The following is a 15,808-nucleotide window of genomic DNA, read 5'->3' on the forward strand; positions in this document are numbered from 1 at the left end:
ACTGGAGGACATTTGAATCAAAAGCCTTAGGGATTGCTTTCAGCAAATTATTATATTATTTTCTATCATTTAATTTAAACTTACTGGAAGAAGCTTCAAATGAGATCATCATTAACTCGATACCCCCTAAATGAGAAAAAGGTTTGGAAGGTATATGAAACCAAACATTTCTCCCATTTTTAGAAGAGACCCAAGGCCATTTAATTTGAATTATACCATCCAAACTTTTAAACTCTATGGCTTAAAGTACACCTTCACTGTAATCCTGAATTATTGTTCCTTTTTTTAAGTAATGAGTCTTGTTTTTCCATATGAAGTTGACTCTGACCAGGTTTATTGCTTTTTCCGCATACTTAGAAATTGACAGTGAATGCTGGATAAATTAATCTTGATAAACATTCCAGTTTGGTGAGAAGCACTCTGTCCAGAACAGAAATGTTATGCCGTGACCACATGTTTAAATTGACTTTACACTTTTCTAAAGTTTTACCTAAGTTTATTTCCTCCATTGTGTTGCTATCTTTGGTAATGTGAACACCAAAATATTTCATTAGCTGTAAAAGGTATGTTATGACTGACGAGAATGTTGTATTGGAGCCATTCATTCATCTTCTAAACCCGTTTTATCCTTTTCGGGGTCAGGGGGCTCCCGGTCACTTGTGGGCGGAGGCAGGGGACACTCTGGACAGGTGGCCAGTCTGTCACAGGGCCACAAATCACACACGCATGAACTCTCACATTCTCATCTATGGACAATTTACAGTATCAAATTAACCTATGAAGCATGTTTTTGGACGGTGGGAGGAAGCTGGAGTCCCCGGAGAGTACCCACGCATGCACAGGGAGAACAAACAAACTCCACTCAGAAAGGTCCCCCATTGGTGTTCTGTGTCCACCCAGCTGGGACTTGAACCGGGGACCTTCTACTCACTGTGTGCAGCGTATTGCAGCACTTTGTAAAATGATCAGGAAGAGCTCTTCTACTGCTCCTAGTTGAGTGACGATGTACTACATGGTAGAAACTAAAGCATGGACCAAGTTTATGCCATCAAGTTTAAATTTTGGATCATGCTAATGAGATAAGGGTTTTAGAAATATATGTATCCAATATGATATGAGTAATCATTTAGGGTTAAAATAGAAACGCATGTTCAGAGGTCTGGCGTTTATTTATTTTGAAAAATAAAAATACAACTCTTGCAATATTTGTTGTTGCTACAAAGGTCCAACAGGCGGAGCCATTTCTCCTCCAGAGAGGCCATAAGGATTCAGCACGTTTATGATCACAGATCCGACAGCAGTCCTGAAGTTGATCCACGTGACCGGGGGGGGGGGGGGGGGGGGGGGGGGTGAACCGCTGATCCATTTGACCGGCTGAGGTTGAAGCATCCTTGCTGAGCTGCCTCGGTTCTGCTGTCTCTGTTCAGCATCGAAGGGGGAAAAAAAGATTTCAGGGGATACAGACAGATCTGCAGAGACGCCAGCCTGTCTGTCTGCACCTGCACATTCCAAGAGGGAGGTGAGAAAAATCCTGATGGTGTTTTTTAATTCGTTTATATCTGCAGAAATATAACAAGAAAGGAGAGGATCTTTGATCATAAAGGGGCTGGGTCAGCATCTTTTAGCACCTCTGACTGGACATGACCAATGTTAAAATCTCTCATTATTGCTGACGTGACTTGTGTCAGTCGATGCACTTCTGGCAAGCTGCAGCACGACTGAAAATGCAGCTGCAGCGCATAGCTTCAACAAGTTCATTCTAACAAGAGAGAAAGATGGAGCACAGACTCCAGAGACACTCTCAAGAAGTGATACTCTGTCCATCCAGGTGCAGAAACATAGGTTTTCTGCATCACCCTGTGATTTATGCAAATTCACAGAATGGAGCTGGTAAAAATTGCTGTGTCCGTCCAACTCCTGCTGTGTCCTGCATGGGGCCTTTTCCATCACTCGTACATGGACAGCTTCCTCTCGGCCCGCTCAGGTAAGACCTGCAGCTTTGAACCTGCAGCAGATCTGAGTGTTACAGGGGGGAAACATGTTGCCCTGGCTGTGAAACCGCAGGGGTGCAGAGGGGCACACTGCCAGTGATGTATGTCCCAGATGAGCTGTCGAGGTTTGACCCATGTTGTCTCACGGCGCCTCCTCCACCACCACTCTTCCCTCCCCCACCTAAACTTTGGAAACGGGGCAGTCCTGTAAGTATTCCTATAATCCATATGTCTACTGTCATGCAACAAAACTGTTTATCTCTGGTTTTGGTTTGAAGGACATTATAAGCCTGTTAGAACCAAGCATTGAAGGAGAAGAGGTCCAGAAAAAAGAAAAGGATGTGTCACATGGTTGTCCACCAGGACCACCAGGTCCTCCAGGACCACACGGACCTGAGGTGAAATTCATGTGATTTTTTTTACAGTCTGATTATCAGTGGATGGAAATGTGGTTCATACAACAGCAAAAAACCTACAATAGTCTGTGCAATGTTGGAGAAATGAGTATGAATATGGTGAAATATGTTTTAGGGTCAAACTGGATTACCTGGCATAAGAGGGCCAAAAGGGGAGATGGTGTGTGCTTTTAGGATTCATCTTTTTTTAAATATTGTATTTTGATAGTGCTTTCAACCTTGTCCTCATCCCTTTTTCCTCTATTCATTTGTGCTTCTTAAGGGAGAAATTGGACGTCCAGGAACAAAGGTGTGCAGCACTTCCTGTCTGTCTGGAACCCCATTTCAGATGTCTTTGGAATAACAGGACCTGGATTTTTCTACCCTGTGCAAACATTTCAAATCTTTAGAATTTGATTTGTCTATTGGTGCACTCTGAAAATCTAGTGTTGAGCTGTGGCGTTTTTGTCTAAGGACACTGTTACTGCAAACATCTCTAAATGTTGTCGTTCTTTATGTTTTCTTTAGCCCTTTTTCTTCTTTAGTTCATCTCTGCTCCTTTTTTTCTCTGGTTTCAATTCTTTTGGCCTGGTTCCATGGGTCCCTCATGCTGGACATGAGACTTGCTGATCCAGCCTCTCCAGCATTGCACTGCATTTTAATCTCTCTAAGTGCTTTTGCTCACTGATAAATCACTGCCTTCATACAGAAGGTTCACAGTGCCTCTAGAAGAAGCCGTTTTAATGACAGACAGCGAAATGAGAGCATGCCACACTTCAAGCACGAACGTTGTTAAAGTGTCACTGAGATGTAAAGCTGCTTCCTCCCTGTTGATTTTCGAGGAATTTTTGTAGTTGAGTGTATTTCAAAATATAAGTTATTACTTTTCCACCTATCTTTAGTACTGTTATAAAAAACTTTTGTCGGAGACCCTTTTTTATGATTATGATCAGTGATCAGTGTAGAAGAAACATATCAATGAAAAGAAAGAAAACATACAGTAGAAAACAATGCTGAATCAATTTTGTGATTGCACTGGTGTTTGTTTTTCCACAGGGTCGTACTGGAGCTCCAGGCCTTCCAGGAAAGCAAGGACTTCCAGGACTGCCTGGTCCAGAGGGTCCTAAAGTAGCTATCATGACATTCCCTCCCGGCAGATATTTTAAAAAGCAACTGAAGCTTGATTTGGGATACAAAAGTCGTTATAGTCAGTTACATAACTAATTCATTTTATGAGAAGTGACAGTGGATTTCCTTTCTGTCATTTAAGGGTGAGAAGGGGGACCCTGGACTTATGGGTTTACCAGGACTGCGAGGTCCACCAGGGATGAAGGTCAGTCAAGTCTATGTGACACAAACATACAAATGCAGAGGAGGTGTTGGTCTCTAACTGTTCCTGTCTTTTTAGGGTTTACAGGGTTACAAAGGTGACAAGGTGAGCTTAAAATACAATGTCCTCATTATTTATTGTTGTTGTTTTTGTTCTGACAGAAAGTTTGAATGCTGTACATAGAAGAAAAACATAGTTTGGGTTGATTTTAGTTATATCATATCAGTGAAAATGTTACTTGCTCAGTATATTTTTCTGTTACTTTCCAACCTGATTGCACAGTTACTGTATGAAAAGGACATTTCCCTTTACGTTTTATTTACAAACAACAAATTTACAAAACGTACATTGTAAATATAAGTACGTAATGTAATGTCATGTATGGGTACCTTTAATGTAGGCAAACTCATTAAGGTTTGGAGAGATCTTTAATTTGATCCAAACCACAGGCAAACTTTAGCAGGACGTTGCAAAAGTCTTGGTTGCTGTTCAGACCATTTTACACATGTGTGCAAACATTTAAGAGTTAGTTTTTTTTTCTATTTCAAAAGCTTTTTTCTTTTTGGGATAATTTTAATGCGTTTTCTGCTATCATTCATTTATTCGTGTGTTTTACAAGGGGGCCCGCGGAGACACTGGCTTCACAGGACCAAAAGGAGAGAAGGTTTGACAAAAATGTTTTTTTTGGTTTGATACCAGGTCATTTGAGATAAATCTGTAGTACTTATGTTTGATAAAACTTGGAGCACCTTGTATCTTTTTCAAAGACTATATATTTGTTGTTGTTCAGATACAAAATCTCTTTGAGTAATTTTAGTTTGAGCATTTATGCTTCTTTTTTTTTTTTAGCCTTGATTTGAGTGTTTTCTTGTCTGATAAAGGCCATCGTGGATATATTCACAAACAGTGTAGCATCAATGATCTTGATGATGCCATTGACTTGTTTTCCAAAAATAAAAGACGACAGTCAAACATTTTACCAGCCTCTGTTTTGTCTTTAACCCTTGTGCTATCCTAGGCACTTTGAAATTGGGAGTTGGGTCATCTAGACCCACTAGACAGTGCTCTGAACCTTTTTTCTTCAATGATTGGTGATCTTCACTGGTGTCCATGGATTACATGAAATCTTTCCACATTTATCCACCTTTTCATGGTAGGAAGAACATGTCAATGTAAGGGTGGGGTCATCTAAGATAGCACAAGGGTTAAACAAGAGCCTAAAGTATGGAAGGTTTTAAGAATCGTAATTCAATGTAACATCCAATTCTCAATTGACAATTAAATTTGCAATTTGATCATCTGCATTAGGATTTACACTCTGCAAAATGCTTTTCAAAATGAATGGTCAATTGCATGTTGAATTGTAAATCGCAAAATGCATTGTCATTTGAATCATGACTTTTTTTTAAAAAACAAAACAATTTAGAATGCAATTGATTTTGTTTTTACTTAGTATTTTATTTTTAAAAGTGTCATATTGAATTCTAAATGGCAAAATGTATTTTTATATTCCAAGCCTGGATTGCATATTGAAACGTCAATTAAAAAAATGCATTTTCAAATTGCATGATCAGATTTCAAATAGAATTGTCAATCAACCAGTTTTTCTGTCTGCTCAGGGTTCCATTGGTTTGCCAGGGATGTTTGGACAGAAGGTAAGACTAATAACAAAGACTCAGTCAGAAAACTAGTTTCTTATTTATTTACTGTTTAATATCCCTCACCTTTGGTCTTTTTCAAGGGTGAGATGGGACCTAAAGGAGCGCAAGGTTCTCCAGGCAGGAGAGGACCAACGGGGCGTCCGGGAAAACGTGGGAAACAAGTAAAAAAAAAGACAGACAAGGATTTGTTTCTGAGAAGCTTTGTTTATTTCATGTTCCAAACACTTGGTGGCATCACTTTTACATCAAATTCAGTTGATGTTTACAGATTTAGAAATTTAGTGCAAAAGGCTGAAGGTTTATGGAGCGATTCTTTTCTTTATTTGCTAGACACAGATATAAACACATGAGCAGTCTGATCACACAAGGATCTAAAAAGAAAACAAGTTTGTGTTTAAAATTATCAGCACACATGTAGACGCATGCAACCTTTCCCAAGACCGTAATTGAAAATGAGTTTCAATTACAGTAATACTTGAGTATTTAGTATTAACATACTAAAGTTTATAAATGTTTTAAGTACTTTAAGTAAGTATTTATTAAGTATTACGTATTTTGTTTTTAACATACAGTAGGCCTATTTTAAAAGCTTTTTTTTCTAATCACCGGGGAGTGTAATAGTGGAGAATTAAGAAACTGGGCTAATATCCTCGTCGCTGTAGTGCTAAAGTAATTGTAGTAGTTTAATTACAGCTTGTGCATTCTGTGCTTACTTTTTTAGATTTGTTTTTTTAATCTGGAAACAAATACATAAAGTCTTTTGAGTCTTAACTATAAATCAGATCAGATCATCTTTTATGTTTACTCCTCTGATTTTTACAGGGCATGAAGGGCCATACTGGAGCCCCAGGACTCATGGGACCCCCAGGACCTTCAGGTCCCATTGGGCATCCAGGACCACCTGGACCTCCTGCTTCAGGTAAAGCATAGTCATCCACCTCTCCTCTAATCACACTCATTCTGAACAGGGGTAAATGTGTAAACTTCCCTGCCATCCTTATCGCGGGCAGTAGTCAAAGCAAAGACTGCCCAGGCTTCTCTCCACAGACTTTCTCTGGTACTGTTGGGGGAACCCTGGGTGGCAGTGGCTCAGGTGAAAGAGCAGGTCGTCGGCGGTTCGATCCCCGCTCCCCCCCTGCCAGCTGTTGTTGTGTCCTTGGGCAAGACACTTCACCCTCCCTGCCTCCAGTGTGGCTCCACTGGTGTGTGAATGTGCATGAATGATCCCGGTGATGGTCAGAGGGTCCGTAGGCGCAAACTGGCAGCCACTCCTCTGTCAGTCTGTCCCAGGGTAGCTGAGTCTACAACAGTAGCTTACCATCACCAAGTATGAATGAGGAGTGAGTGAATAATGGACACACTGTAAGCGCTTTGAGGAACAAGAAAAAGCGCAGATAAATCTAATCCATTATTATTATTATTAACCCTAAGGGGCTCCCAAGGCAGCCGAGAGACATTGTTCCTCCAGCACCCTGGGTCTGCCTAAGGTCTCTTCCTGGAATACCTTTCCAGGGAGGCGTCCAGGAGACATTTAAAAGAGATGCCCGAGCCACCCCCTCAGAGTGCAGAAACAGTGGTTCTATGCTGAGCTTATCTTGGGTGACCAAGTACTTCACCCCATCTCTGAGAGAATGCCCAGCAACTCTGCTGAGAAAACTCATTTTCAGCTGCTTGAATCCAGGATATTTTCCTTTTCCATGAACTCCATAAAATAGCTCATGAACATAGGTAAGGGTTGGAAAATAAATAGACCACTAAATTAAGAACCTTCCCTTTTGTCTCAGCTCCATTACAACGACAGATCGATATTTCAGCTGCTGTATTTATCCACCTGTCAATTGCACGGTAAATCCTTTGCTTACGTGTGAATAAGAACAAAAGATACTTAAACTCCTCCACTTGGTTTCAGAAGCTTTTTTTTAATCAAGAGCCATGGCCTCCAACTAGGAGGCGCTAATTCTCATTCCAACTGCTTTACACTTGACAGCAAACCGACTCAGTGGAAACTTAAAGGTTCTGGTTTGACAAAGCCAATAAAGCATAATCTTCACATCAAGTACATCATCTTTACATCATGGACTGGCAAACAGGGGTGATGGTCCACCTGGACGAGTAGAGGGTGTGCCCCAACTACTCCTTGGGTAAGAGTACTTCAGGGTACAGGAGGGCAGGACTTGTCTGATAGTTAAACGTCTGATATGCAAGGGAACAGTGTGGTTTTGCTACTGGAACAGCGCACCAACTCCACTCTTTACACAGAGTATTCGAGGATTAATGGAAATTTCCCTTCTTAGTTTACATGTACTTTGTGGATTTGTAGAAAGCATTAAACCAAACCCTCTGGTTGTTCTCTGGGAGGTAGGATGATGGGGTCCAGTGCCCCCTGCTAATGGTTGTCCACTCCCGGTATAACTAGAGCAGGAGTTTGGTTTGTATTGATGGCAGTAAATTGGACCTTTTGCCTGAGCATTCCTGCCATTCCATCTGGCAGGAATGGCCGTTGTGGAATCCTTACACACAAAATTTTAAAACACATTCATATAAACTAAAATGTAACATTTGTGTGTGTCTTGCAGGTGTCTTCCTCGTGGGTGAGAAGGGGGAGAAGGGCCTTCCAGGTCCACCAGGCCTTTGTGACTGTGGTGGTGCTGTTAGACCACATAATGCCCCTTTTGGCAGCTACACTCAGCGTGACTCTAATAAAGTCACCACTGTAAGACCATAGATTTTCATTGAACCCAATAAACCTATATCCTCTATCAGTTTATGTTTTATTTTTTTGTACAGATATTTGTGCTGAGCAGTGAGGAAGAGATGAACCGTCTACATCAAGACAATGCAATAGCATTAAGGAAAGATCAAGGGATACTGTATTTTAAAGACAAAGATGGATGGAATCCATTGCAGGTGATGTCTAAGTTGTATTCCAAAAGTTAGATATTACATGGTATGTAGGAAGACAAACCAAAGTTTAAGGAGTTTGCATTGGCCTGTCAGTCTGGACTGTAGCTGAGTGAAAACTCTTAAAACTTTTTCACTTCTCAAAACTCTTTCAGCCTTTTCAGCCCTTCCAGTCTACTGAAACAATCCCAGAAAGAGTGGGTGCTTGTGGAGATGGAAAGGTACAGGCCCAGCATGGAGAGGAGTGTGACGATGGAAACCAAATTCCCACAGACTCATGTCTCAGTAAGTTTGCATTGGACTGGATCCTGATGCTATTATTTTAAGTATACAGAACCAGTTTTTTTTTTTTTTGCTGAATAACACCAGAAGGTACCTTGTAGTAGAAATTAACTGCACCTCTTGATCTTTCAGGCATCTCCTCCTTTACCTTTCGCTGCCAGCTTTTCAATTTTTTTCTGCTTCTGTTCAATTAAATTAGTGGAAAAATGCTGTACTGGCATCACTGAAAAGGACTACAGTGCCAAAAAAGTTAGTAATGTCTTATGTCTCCCCTCCCTACATCTCTGCTGCATTCATCACCTTCTTCTGGGGACTGCAGACTGCAAGTGGGCCTACTGCGGTGATGGTTACCGACACGAGGGTATGGAAGAGTGCGACGGAAAGGACTTTGGTTATCTATCCTGTAAATCTTATCTTCCTGGGTATGTTCACTGCCTATCACTCTAGATGTGCATGTAATATTTACATTTTTAGCATAACATAGTCAGACAGCACAGATATCACAATGATTCTTCAATGATTGATCTTGTTTACTGCTAATTTAATTGATTTCTATTGCCTAGTGTTGTAACACACTGGAGAAATTGTTTAAATGCATCAAGTGTGAGGGGCAAACAAACGAGCATCTCTTTTGTTCCTCATCTGACATCATCACATGAAATTTCTTAGATGACCTTTTGTATCAGATTTTTTTTGTGAGTTAGGTCATAGAGATTATTAAAAATGTAAATTGACCAGATGAAAGACAGAGGGCAGAATATATTTTTTATATTGATCTTCTGCATCTCCTTTTACATTACTTGTACCTGGAGACAAGACTGCAGTTATAGATGATTGGATCAAATTAGGGTTACAAAAGGTATCCAGAGTGGGATTACACTAAATACTCTAAAAAAAATGGGACATAATGACTCCCTGCTTGACTCTCAGCATCCTCCAATCAAGTGTCACACTAACTGGCTTCAGCTTGGACACATGAAGCACAGGGTGAACCCGCAGGGTGGTAGAAAGAGCCAGTTAAACCACCACAGTATTAATGATCCTGGAGACAGAGAAATGTCCCAGCTTTTAGGACTGCGGTTCACTGGTATCCAGCCTTGAGTGGCAGGTCAGTGGGGGACAGCCAAACCTTGTCCCCCACGCAATACACAGGAGAGGAGGACCAGCAATTATTGGCTACCAACGCAAGTCTTCCCAGGTTGTGAAGGAATGGATAAACCTGTGAAAGGGTATAACACGGGGGGGGAGAGATAACATGGGGGGGGGGGGGGGGGGGGGGTAAAACTCAACCTGGTCATTGGGTTGGGGATATAAACCTAAAGATAAAATAATGGCCATCTCCAGGATTTTGCAAAAGTCTGTCCAGAAGGCAATGAAAAATATGCCAATTTCCACTCCTCCTGGAAGTAGTGGCTGTCACTGTTGACTTTTTTTATCTACAATTGACATTTTAAAAATGAGGTAGACGGTGTTACAGCCATTCACAACGGCTTGAAACGTAATTTAGTTAACCACAATAAAGAAATTGTACACATAGATTTTAGGAAATGCTGGGGGCCGTGTATTATGCAGGCCGGTTGAAATTTTAAACACAGGCCACATTTGGCCCATGGGCCCGGACTTTGAACTGCTTTAAACAATGTACTCAATTCCATTAATTCCTCTAAATTGTGAGCTTAATTAAAAATATTAATAGTAATATCATTTCAAATGAAAGTACACATAAATTAATTTTTGACGAGAACAGTTGTTTACAGATGGGTTTTGTAGCAAATACCAGTAAGATTTTACAAAATTTTGCTCTCTTGCACTAGAATTTGCAGGGATTAACTCATTTAGAAAAGTGGTTTTGTATTTTTGCTAAGACAACAGAGTCAGAGATTTCAAGTTCAGGTATTTCAAAATGTATATCACAGTGGTAATAACTGTCTGCTTACAAGTTGTACTGCTTAAATACACTCAATATTTGTGTTTCTTTTTAAGATCATTTGGACAACTGAGATGTTCTGACTCATGTGTCATTGATTCAACTGGCTGCAAGTACTTCACCTGAAGTGAAATGACACAAAGGTGGCTGCGTTGGATCGTTTTTGCATTACGCTACTCTGATCGTGGGGGATAATCTTCAGATTTCTTCTGTATTTCTCCACCTTTGATGACCTGCTTGGAGCCATGCATCAGTCACAGGGGTCAGTTTTAAAATCAGCTTGGGTTTAATCTTCAACTGTCACACCACTGGCTTCAGCACTGTTACAGACTGTGGAGACAGAGCAAATGAATAAACCAGTTAATGATTGTATCATGAAAAAGTTACAATGCTTATGACTTGATGACTGTTAATGCAGAAATAAGCTATGTCTTCTTGAATGCAAGACACAAAAAACTACACATTATACTGTATAGATCTAAGTACTGTTGTATGCACATCAGGGATGTATGAATGTATTTAGTCCTGTGCAATGTCTTACAAAACATAATTGTCAAGTGCAATGTTGTGATATTGCACGTAAAGATGTTTCAGTGACCTGAGTCTTATTATCAGATGAGTTGAAGTAAATTTATGAACACCTCGATGGTTTGGTGCAAATAATTTAGTGAAAAGAACGCATGTATTTTAGAAAAAAACATTTTTATCATTGTACAAACAGCATGCACTAAATATGTTGTTGCATGACAGTTAATTTAATAAAGCTGATATAAAGAACCAGTCTGATGAAAATCGTGTTTTTAACCAGTTCCTGCTGCATTTTTCTCACAATGGAGAACATATTTTAAGATAATTAGGCTTCAATTGGCATTTCTGAGTATTTCATCAATCAAATCGTTGTGAATCCCAAACAGACGTAAACATGCTGTTTGAAAAAGATCGTATTTGTTATGAAGAAAATACGTGCCACAAACTCCCTCCTCCGCTCCATTCTGATGCATCGCCTTGCAAACAAATACATCCATCAACGTCTTTGTTTTCCTCGTCCGAGCTGACATATGGATCAAAACCATATGGCTGGAAAGCTCTAATATTGCTCGCCATTTTTGTTGCACTTTTAATGTTAAGTTGGGGTTAGAAGGGGCTGTAGGAGGAGAGCATGTAAACCATTGACTGTATAATAGATCTGGACAGAGCGATTCCTACCCCCTCACGTTTCAAGGAAGTACCCGCGAGCTGGCTTCCTTATCGCGTGTTTAAAAGTTATAAACCTACCAATCAGATGCCTCAGTAAAAGCGGTGCCCACTGGGCCCCCCTCATACGTTTGACAGATTCTCCTAAAGCTGATTTCAGTGGAAGGGGGTGTGGACTTCGAACATGCCAGAAACGCTGAATCAGACCACTCGGACCAATCACTGTCGAATGGCTCCAACATGCCGACGTCTGTATCACGGATAAATAGAGACTGAATTGGCTTCATTTTGCTGGAGCCGAAAGTAAGGCATTTTCTATGAGTGACGTCACAGCCGCTCAGTCCAGTTTTCTCTTTTTCAGTCCATGGTGTAAACAGAGGGCTCTCAGCATTGGGGAGGCGAAGTGGGGGCGGGGTTGCTCGGTGCCAACAGTCCCGCCTTCAACTCACAACTCAACTCAACTCAACTTTATTTATAAAGCGCTTTTAACAGAACAAGTGCTGAACAAAACAAAAATTAATAAAATCACATGACAATATAAAGATCTCCATCCGGACGGACCTAAGGTTAAGAACTCATGCAAACGGACAAACGACAAACGTGATATGTATTTGCGGAAAGCTGTGCAAGAATCATCGAGGCCTAAAAATCCATCAGGCCAGAATGAAATGCTTGGAGCGGGAAAGTGAGGTGCAACGCACAGGTCTTGAACCTGGTGAGACGCAGGAGGAGCCCGGCCAGGAGGCAACCCACAGAGCCCAGTCCCTCCACGTACCAAAGCCTCCCAACCCCAGCAGAGTAGTTCTGCAGCAGCGGATTAAGTGGCCCCCAGCCAAAAAACTGAGTGAGTGGCGCCAGTTTGATGAGGATGTGTCCAACATCATCCAAGCCGCAGCCAAAGGAGATGCTGAGAGCCGACTCCAAACGATGACTACCATCATAGTTAGCTATGCTTCAGAGAGATTTGGCCACATAGAGAAAGGACAGACCAAGCATACCCCCTACACCAGGAACCGCAGGGCTACTAAGATACATCACCTGCGTCAGGAGCTGCGCACCCTCAAGAAACACCACAAGAAAGCTACTGAGGAGGAAAAACAATCATTATCAGAGCTGAAAAACATCCTGCGAAAGCAGCTGACGAGCCTACGCAGAGCTGAGTGGCACCGGAGACGGGGTAGAGAGAGAGCCAGGAAGCGTGCAGCCTTCATCGCCAATCCCTTCGGCTTCACAAAGAAACTGCTTGGGGACAAGCGCAGTGGTCAGCTTGAGTGCTCAACAGAGGAAGTGAACCAATTCCTCCAGGACACATTGAGTGATCCCCTGAGAGAGCAAGAACTGGAGCCCAACAAAGCTCTAATTAAGCCAGCCCCACCTACAATTGAGTTCAATCTGAAGGAGCCAAGCCTGAAGGAGGTTGAGGAGATCATCAAGGCAGCTCGCTCGGCATCTACCCCAGGCCCCAGTGGTGTACCTTACGTAGCATATAAACGCTGTCCACAACTTCTCAGACACCTGTGGAAGATCCTAAGGGTGATTTGGCGGAGAGGAAGAGTTCCTGACCAGTGGAGGTGGGCTGAGGGAGTGTGGATCCCCAAAGAGGAGAACTCGAAAAACATCAACCAGTTTCGAACCATTTCGTTGCTGAGTGTTGAAGGGAAGGTGTTTTTCAGCATCGTTTCACGCAGACTGACAGAGTTCCTCCTCAAAAATGACTACATCGACCCTTCGGTGCAGAAGGGGGGGATTCCTGGAGCACCCGGCTGCTTGGAGCATACTGGTGTAGTTACACAACTCATCAGAGAAGCACATGAGAACAAAGGTGACCTAGCTGTTTTGTGGTTGGACCTGGCCAATGCCTATGGATCAATTCCACACAAGCTGGTTGAGCTCGCCTTACACCTCCATCATGTTCCCAGTAAGATCAAGGACCTGATCGTGGATTATTACAATAACTTCAGGATGCGGGTCACTTCTGGTTCAGGAAAATCTGACTGGCATCGAATTGGGAAAGGAATAATCACAGGCTGTACCATCTCTGTTATCCTTTTCGCTCTTGCCATGAACATGGTGGTTAAGGCAGCTGAGGTGGAATGCAGAGGGCCCCTAACCAAGTCAGGTGTACGACAGCCCCCCATAAGAGCCTATATGGATGACCTTACCATCACAACGTCATCGGTCCCAGGGAGCAGGTGGATCTTAAAAGGTCTGGAGAAACTCATCACCTGGGCAAGGATGAGTTTTAAGCCTTCAAAGTCAAGGTCCATGGTGCTGAAGAGGGGGAAAGTGGTTGACAAGTTCCGGTTTTCCATCTCAGGGACGGCCATCCCGACCATCACTGAACAACCAGTTAAGAGTTTGGGGAAGTTTTTCGACTCAAGCCTAAAAGATGCTGCTGCCATCCAGAAGTCCAACAAAGAACTTGGAGTATGGCTCACTAAGGTAGACAAGTCTGGTCTGCCGGGTAGATTTAAAGCTTGGATCTATCAGCATTCCATCCTGCCTAGAGTCTTGTGGCCCTTGCTGGTCTATGCAGTCCCAATGACAACAGTAGAGTCCCTAGAAAAGAAGATCAGTGGCTTTCTTCGGAGGTGGCTGGGCCTTCCACGGTGTCTTACCAGCTCGGCGTTGTATGGGACAAGTAATGTCCTGCAATTGCCCTTCAGTGGCCTCACAGAAGAATTTATGGTGGTACGCACCAGGGAAGTCCTACATTATAGAGACTCCAGAGATGGCAAGGTGTCAGCAGCGGGCATTGAAGTGAGGACAGGAAGAAAATGGAAGGCTGGAAAAGCAGTGGAGGAGGCAGAGTCACGTCTGAGACAAAAGGCACTGGTGGGCACCGTGGCAACAGGCAGAGCGGGCTTGGGCTACCTCCCAAAGACTGTGGTCAGCCAGGCCCATGGCAAGGAAAGACACCGTCTACTCCAAGAAGAGGTCAGAGCAGGTGTGGAGGAAGAGCGAGCGAGCAGGTTGACGGGTCTTCGGCAGCAGGGAGCATGGACTAGGTGGGAGAGTACACTGCAGCGCAGGATTAGCTGGGCAGACATCTTGCAGGCAGACTTCCATCGGGTCCGTTTCCTGGTACAAGCTGTCTATGATGTCCTGCCAAGCCCAGCAAACCTCCATGTCTGGGGAAAGAGTGAAATGCCATCCTGCCTCCTTTGCTCTGGGAGGGGCTCATTAGAACATCTCCTTAGCAGCTGCCCAAGGGCTCTGGCTGATGGTCGCTACCGCTGGCGCCATGACCAGGTGCTTAAAGCACTTGCTGAGAGTTTAGCCTCAGCCATAAAAAGCCAGCAAAAACCAGCGCGCTCCAAAGAAGGCAGTACCCTTCATCAAAGCTGGGGAAAAACCTCATGTGCGAAAACAATTACCGACAAGCCTTCTCCACAGAGCCTTGGACTGGCAGCTGCAGGTTGACCTAGAAAAACAGCTAAGGTTCCCTCAGCACATTGTGAGAACAAATCTCCGCCCAGATATGTTATTAATCTCGGAGACTTCAAAACATCTGATCATGCTGGAACTCACGGTGCCCTGGGAAGAGCGTATGGAGGAAGCAAACGAGAGGAAACGCGCTAAGTACCAGGAACTGGTTGAGGGGTGCAGGGAAAGAGGCTGGAAAACATTCTATGAGCCTGTAGAAGTTGGCTGTAGAGGCTTTGCGGGACGTTCCCTTTGTAAAGTCCTCTGCCGTTTAGGCATCACAGGGGCGGCCAAAAAGAGGGCCATTCAATCTGTGTGCGAAGCCGCAGAGAAGGCCACGAGGTGGCTGTGGATGAAGAGGGCTGATCCGTGGTCTGCTGCTGGGACGCAAGTCGGGGTCTGATCAACCCCGGCTGGGTCGCCTGGGTGAGGGTGTATGATGTTGTGAGACCCGAAACACCCGATGACCTCAGGATACATCACTGAGGATGCGTCCCAGTGCATCCATGAGATGTTTCATGTACAAGCATAAAACACATAAAATAGGTCCGGATTCCAACTCAATTAAAAGCCAAAGTGAAAAAATATGTTTTAAGAGCAGATTTAAAAATACAGAGTGAGTCTTTCTGTCTGAGGTACAGGGGCAATTCATTCCAGATTTTTGTACCGAAGACTGAGAAGGCTTAGTCACCTCTCACAAG

The 15,808-nt window shown here is 43.0% G+C and overlaps 1 protein-coding gene and 1 pseudogene across 2 annotated transcripts; both read left to right on the plus strand.

Annotated features, from left to right (window-relative positions):
* The first annotated feature begins 1,359 nt into the window (after positions 1 to 1,359).
* LOC101171843 (uncharacterized) lies at positions 1,360 to 11,267 on the plus strand. The gene is made up of 18 exons (XM_011480866.4): positions 1,360 to 1,519; positions 1,881 to 1,984; positions 2,065 to 2,198; positions 2,270 to 2,389; positions 2,523 to 2,567; positions 2,670 to 2,696; positions 3,443 to 3,514; positions 3,657 to 3,719; positions 3,795 to 3,821; positions 4,336 to 4,380; positions 5,336 to 5,371; positions 5,458 to 5,538; positions 6,200 to 6,296; positions 7,954 to 8,090; positions 8,165 to 8,284; positions 8,434 to 8,563; positions 8,880 to 8,982; positions 10,544 to 11,267. The coding sequence occupies exons 2-18, from the start codon at positions 1,882 to 1,884 to the stop codon at positions 10,611 to 10,613; spliced, it is 1,410 nt and encodes a 469-aa protein (XP_011479168.1). The 5' UTR covers positions 1,360 to 1,519; position 1,881; the 3' UTR covers positions 10,614 to 11,267.
* A 1,077-nt stretch (positions 11,268 to 12,344) lies between these two features.
* Positions 12,345 to 15,633, plus strand: LOC105355092 (uncharacterized; annotated as a pseudogene). Its single transcript, XR_013659113.1, has one exon. The product of XR_013659113.1 is annotated as an uncharacterized LOC105355092 (transcript).
* The last annotated feature ends 175 nt before the right edge of the window (positions 15,634 to 15,808 follow it).

The sequence above is a fragment of the Oryzias latipes genome, chromosome 11, assembly GCF_053564925.1.
Source record: "Oryzias latipes strain Hd-rR chromosome 11, Olatipes_Hd-rR_3.1".
Lineage (NCBI taxonomy): Eukaryota > Metazoa > Chordata > Actinopteri > Beloniformes > Adrianichthyidae > Oryzias > Oryzias latipes.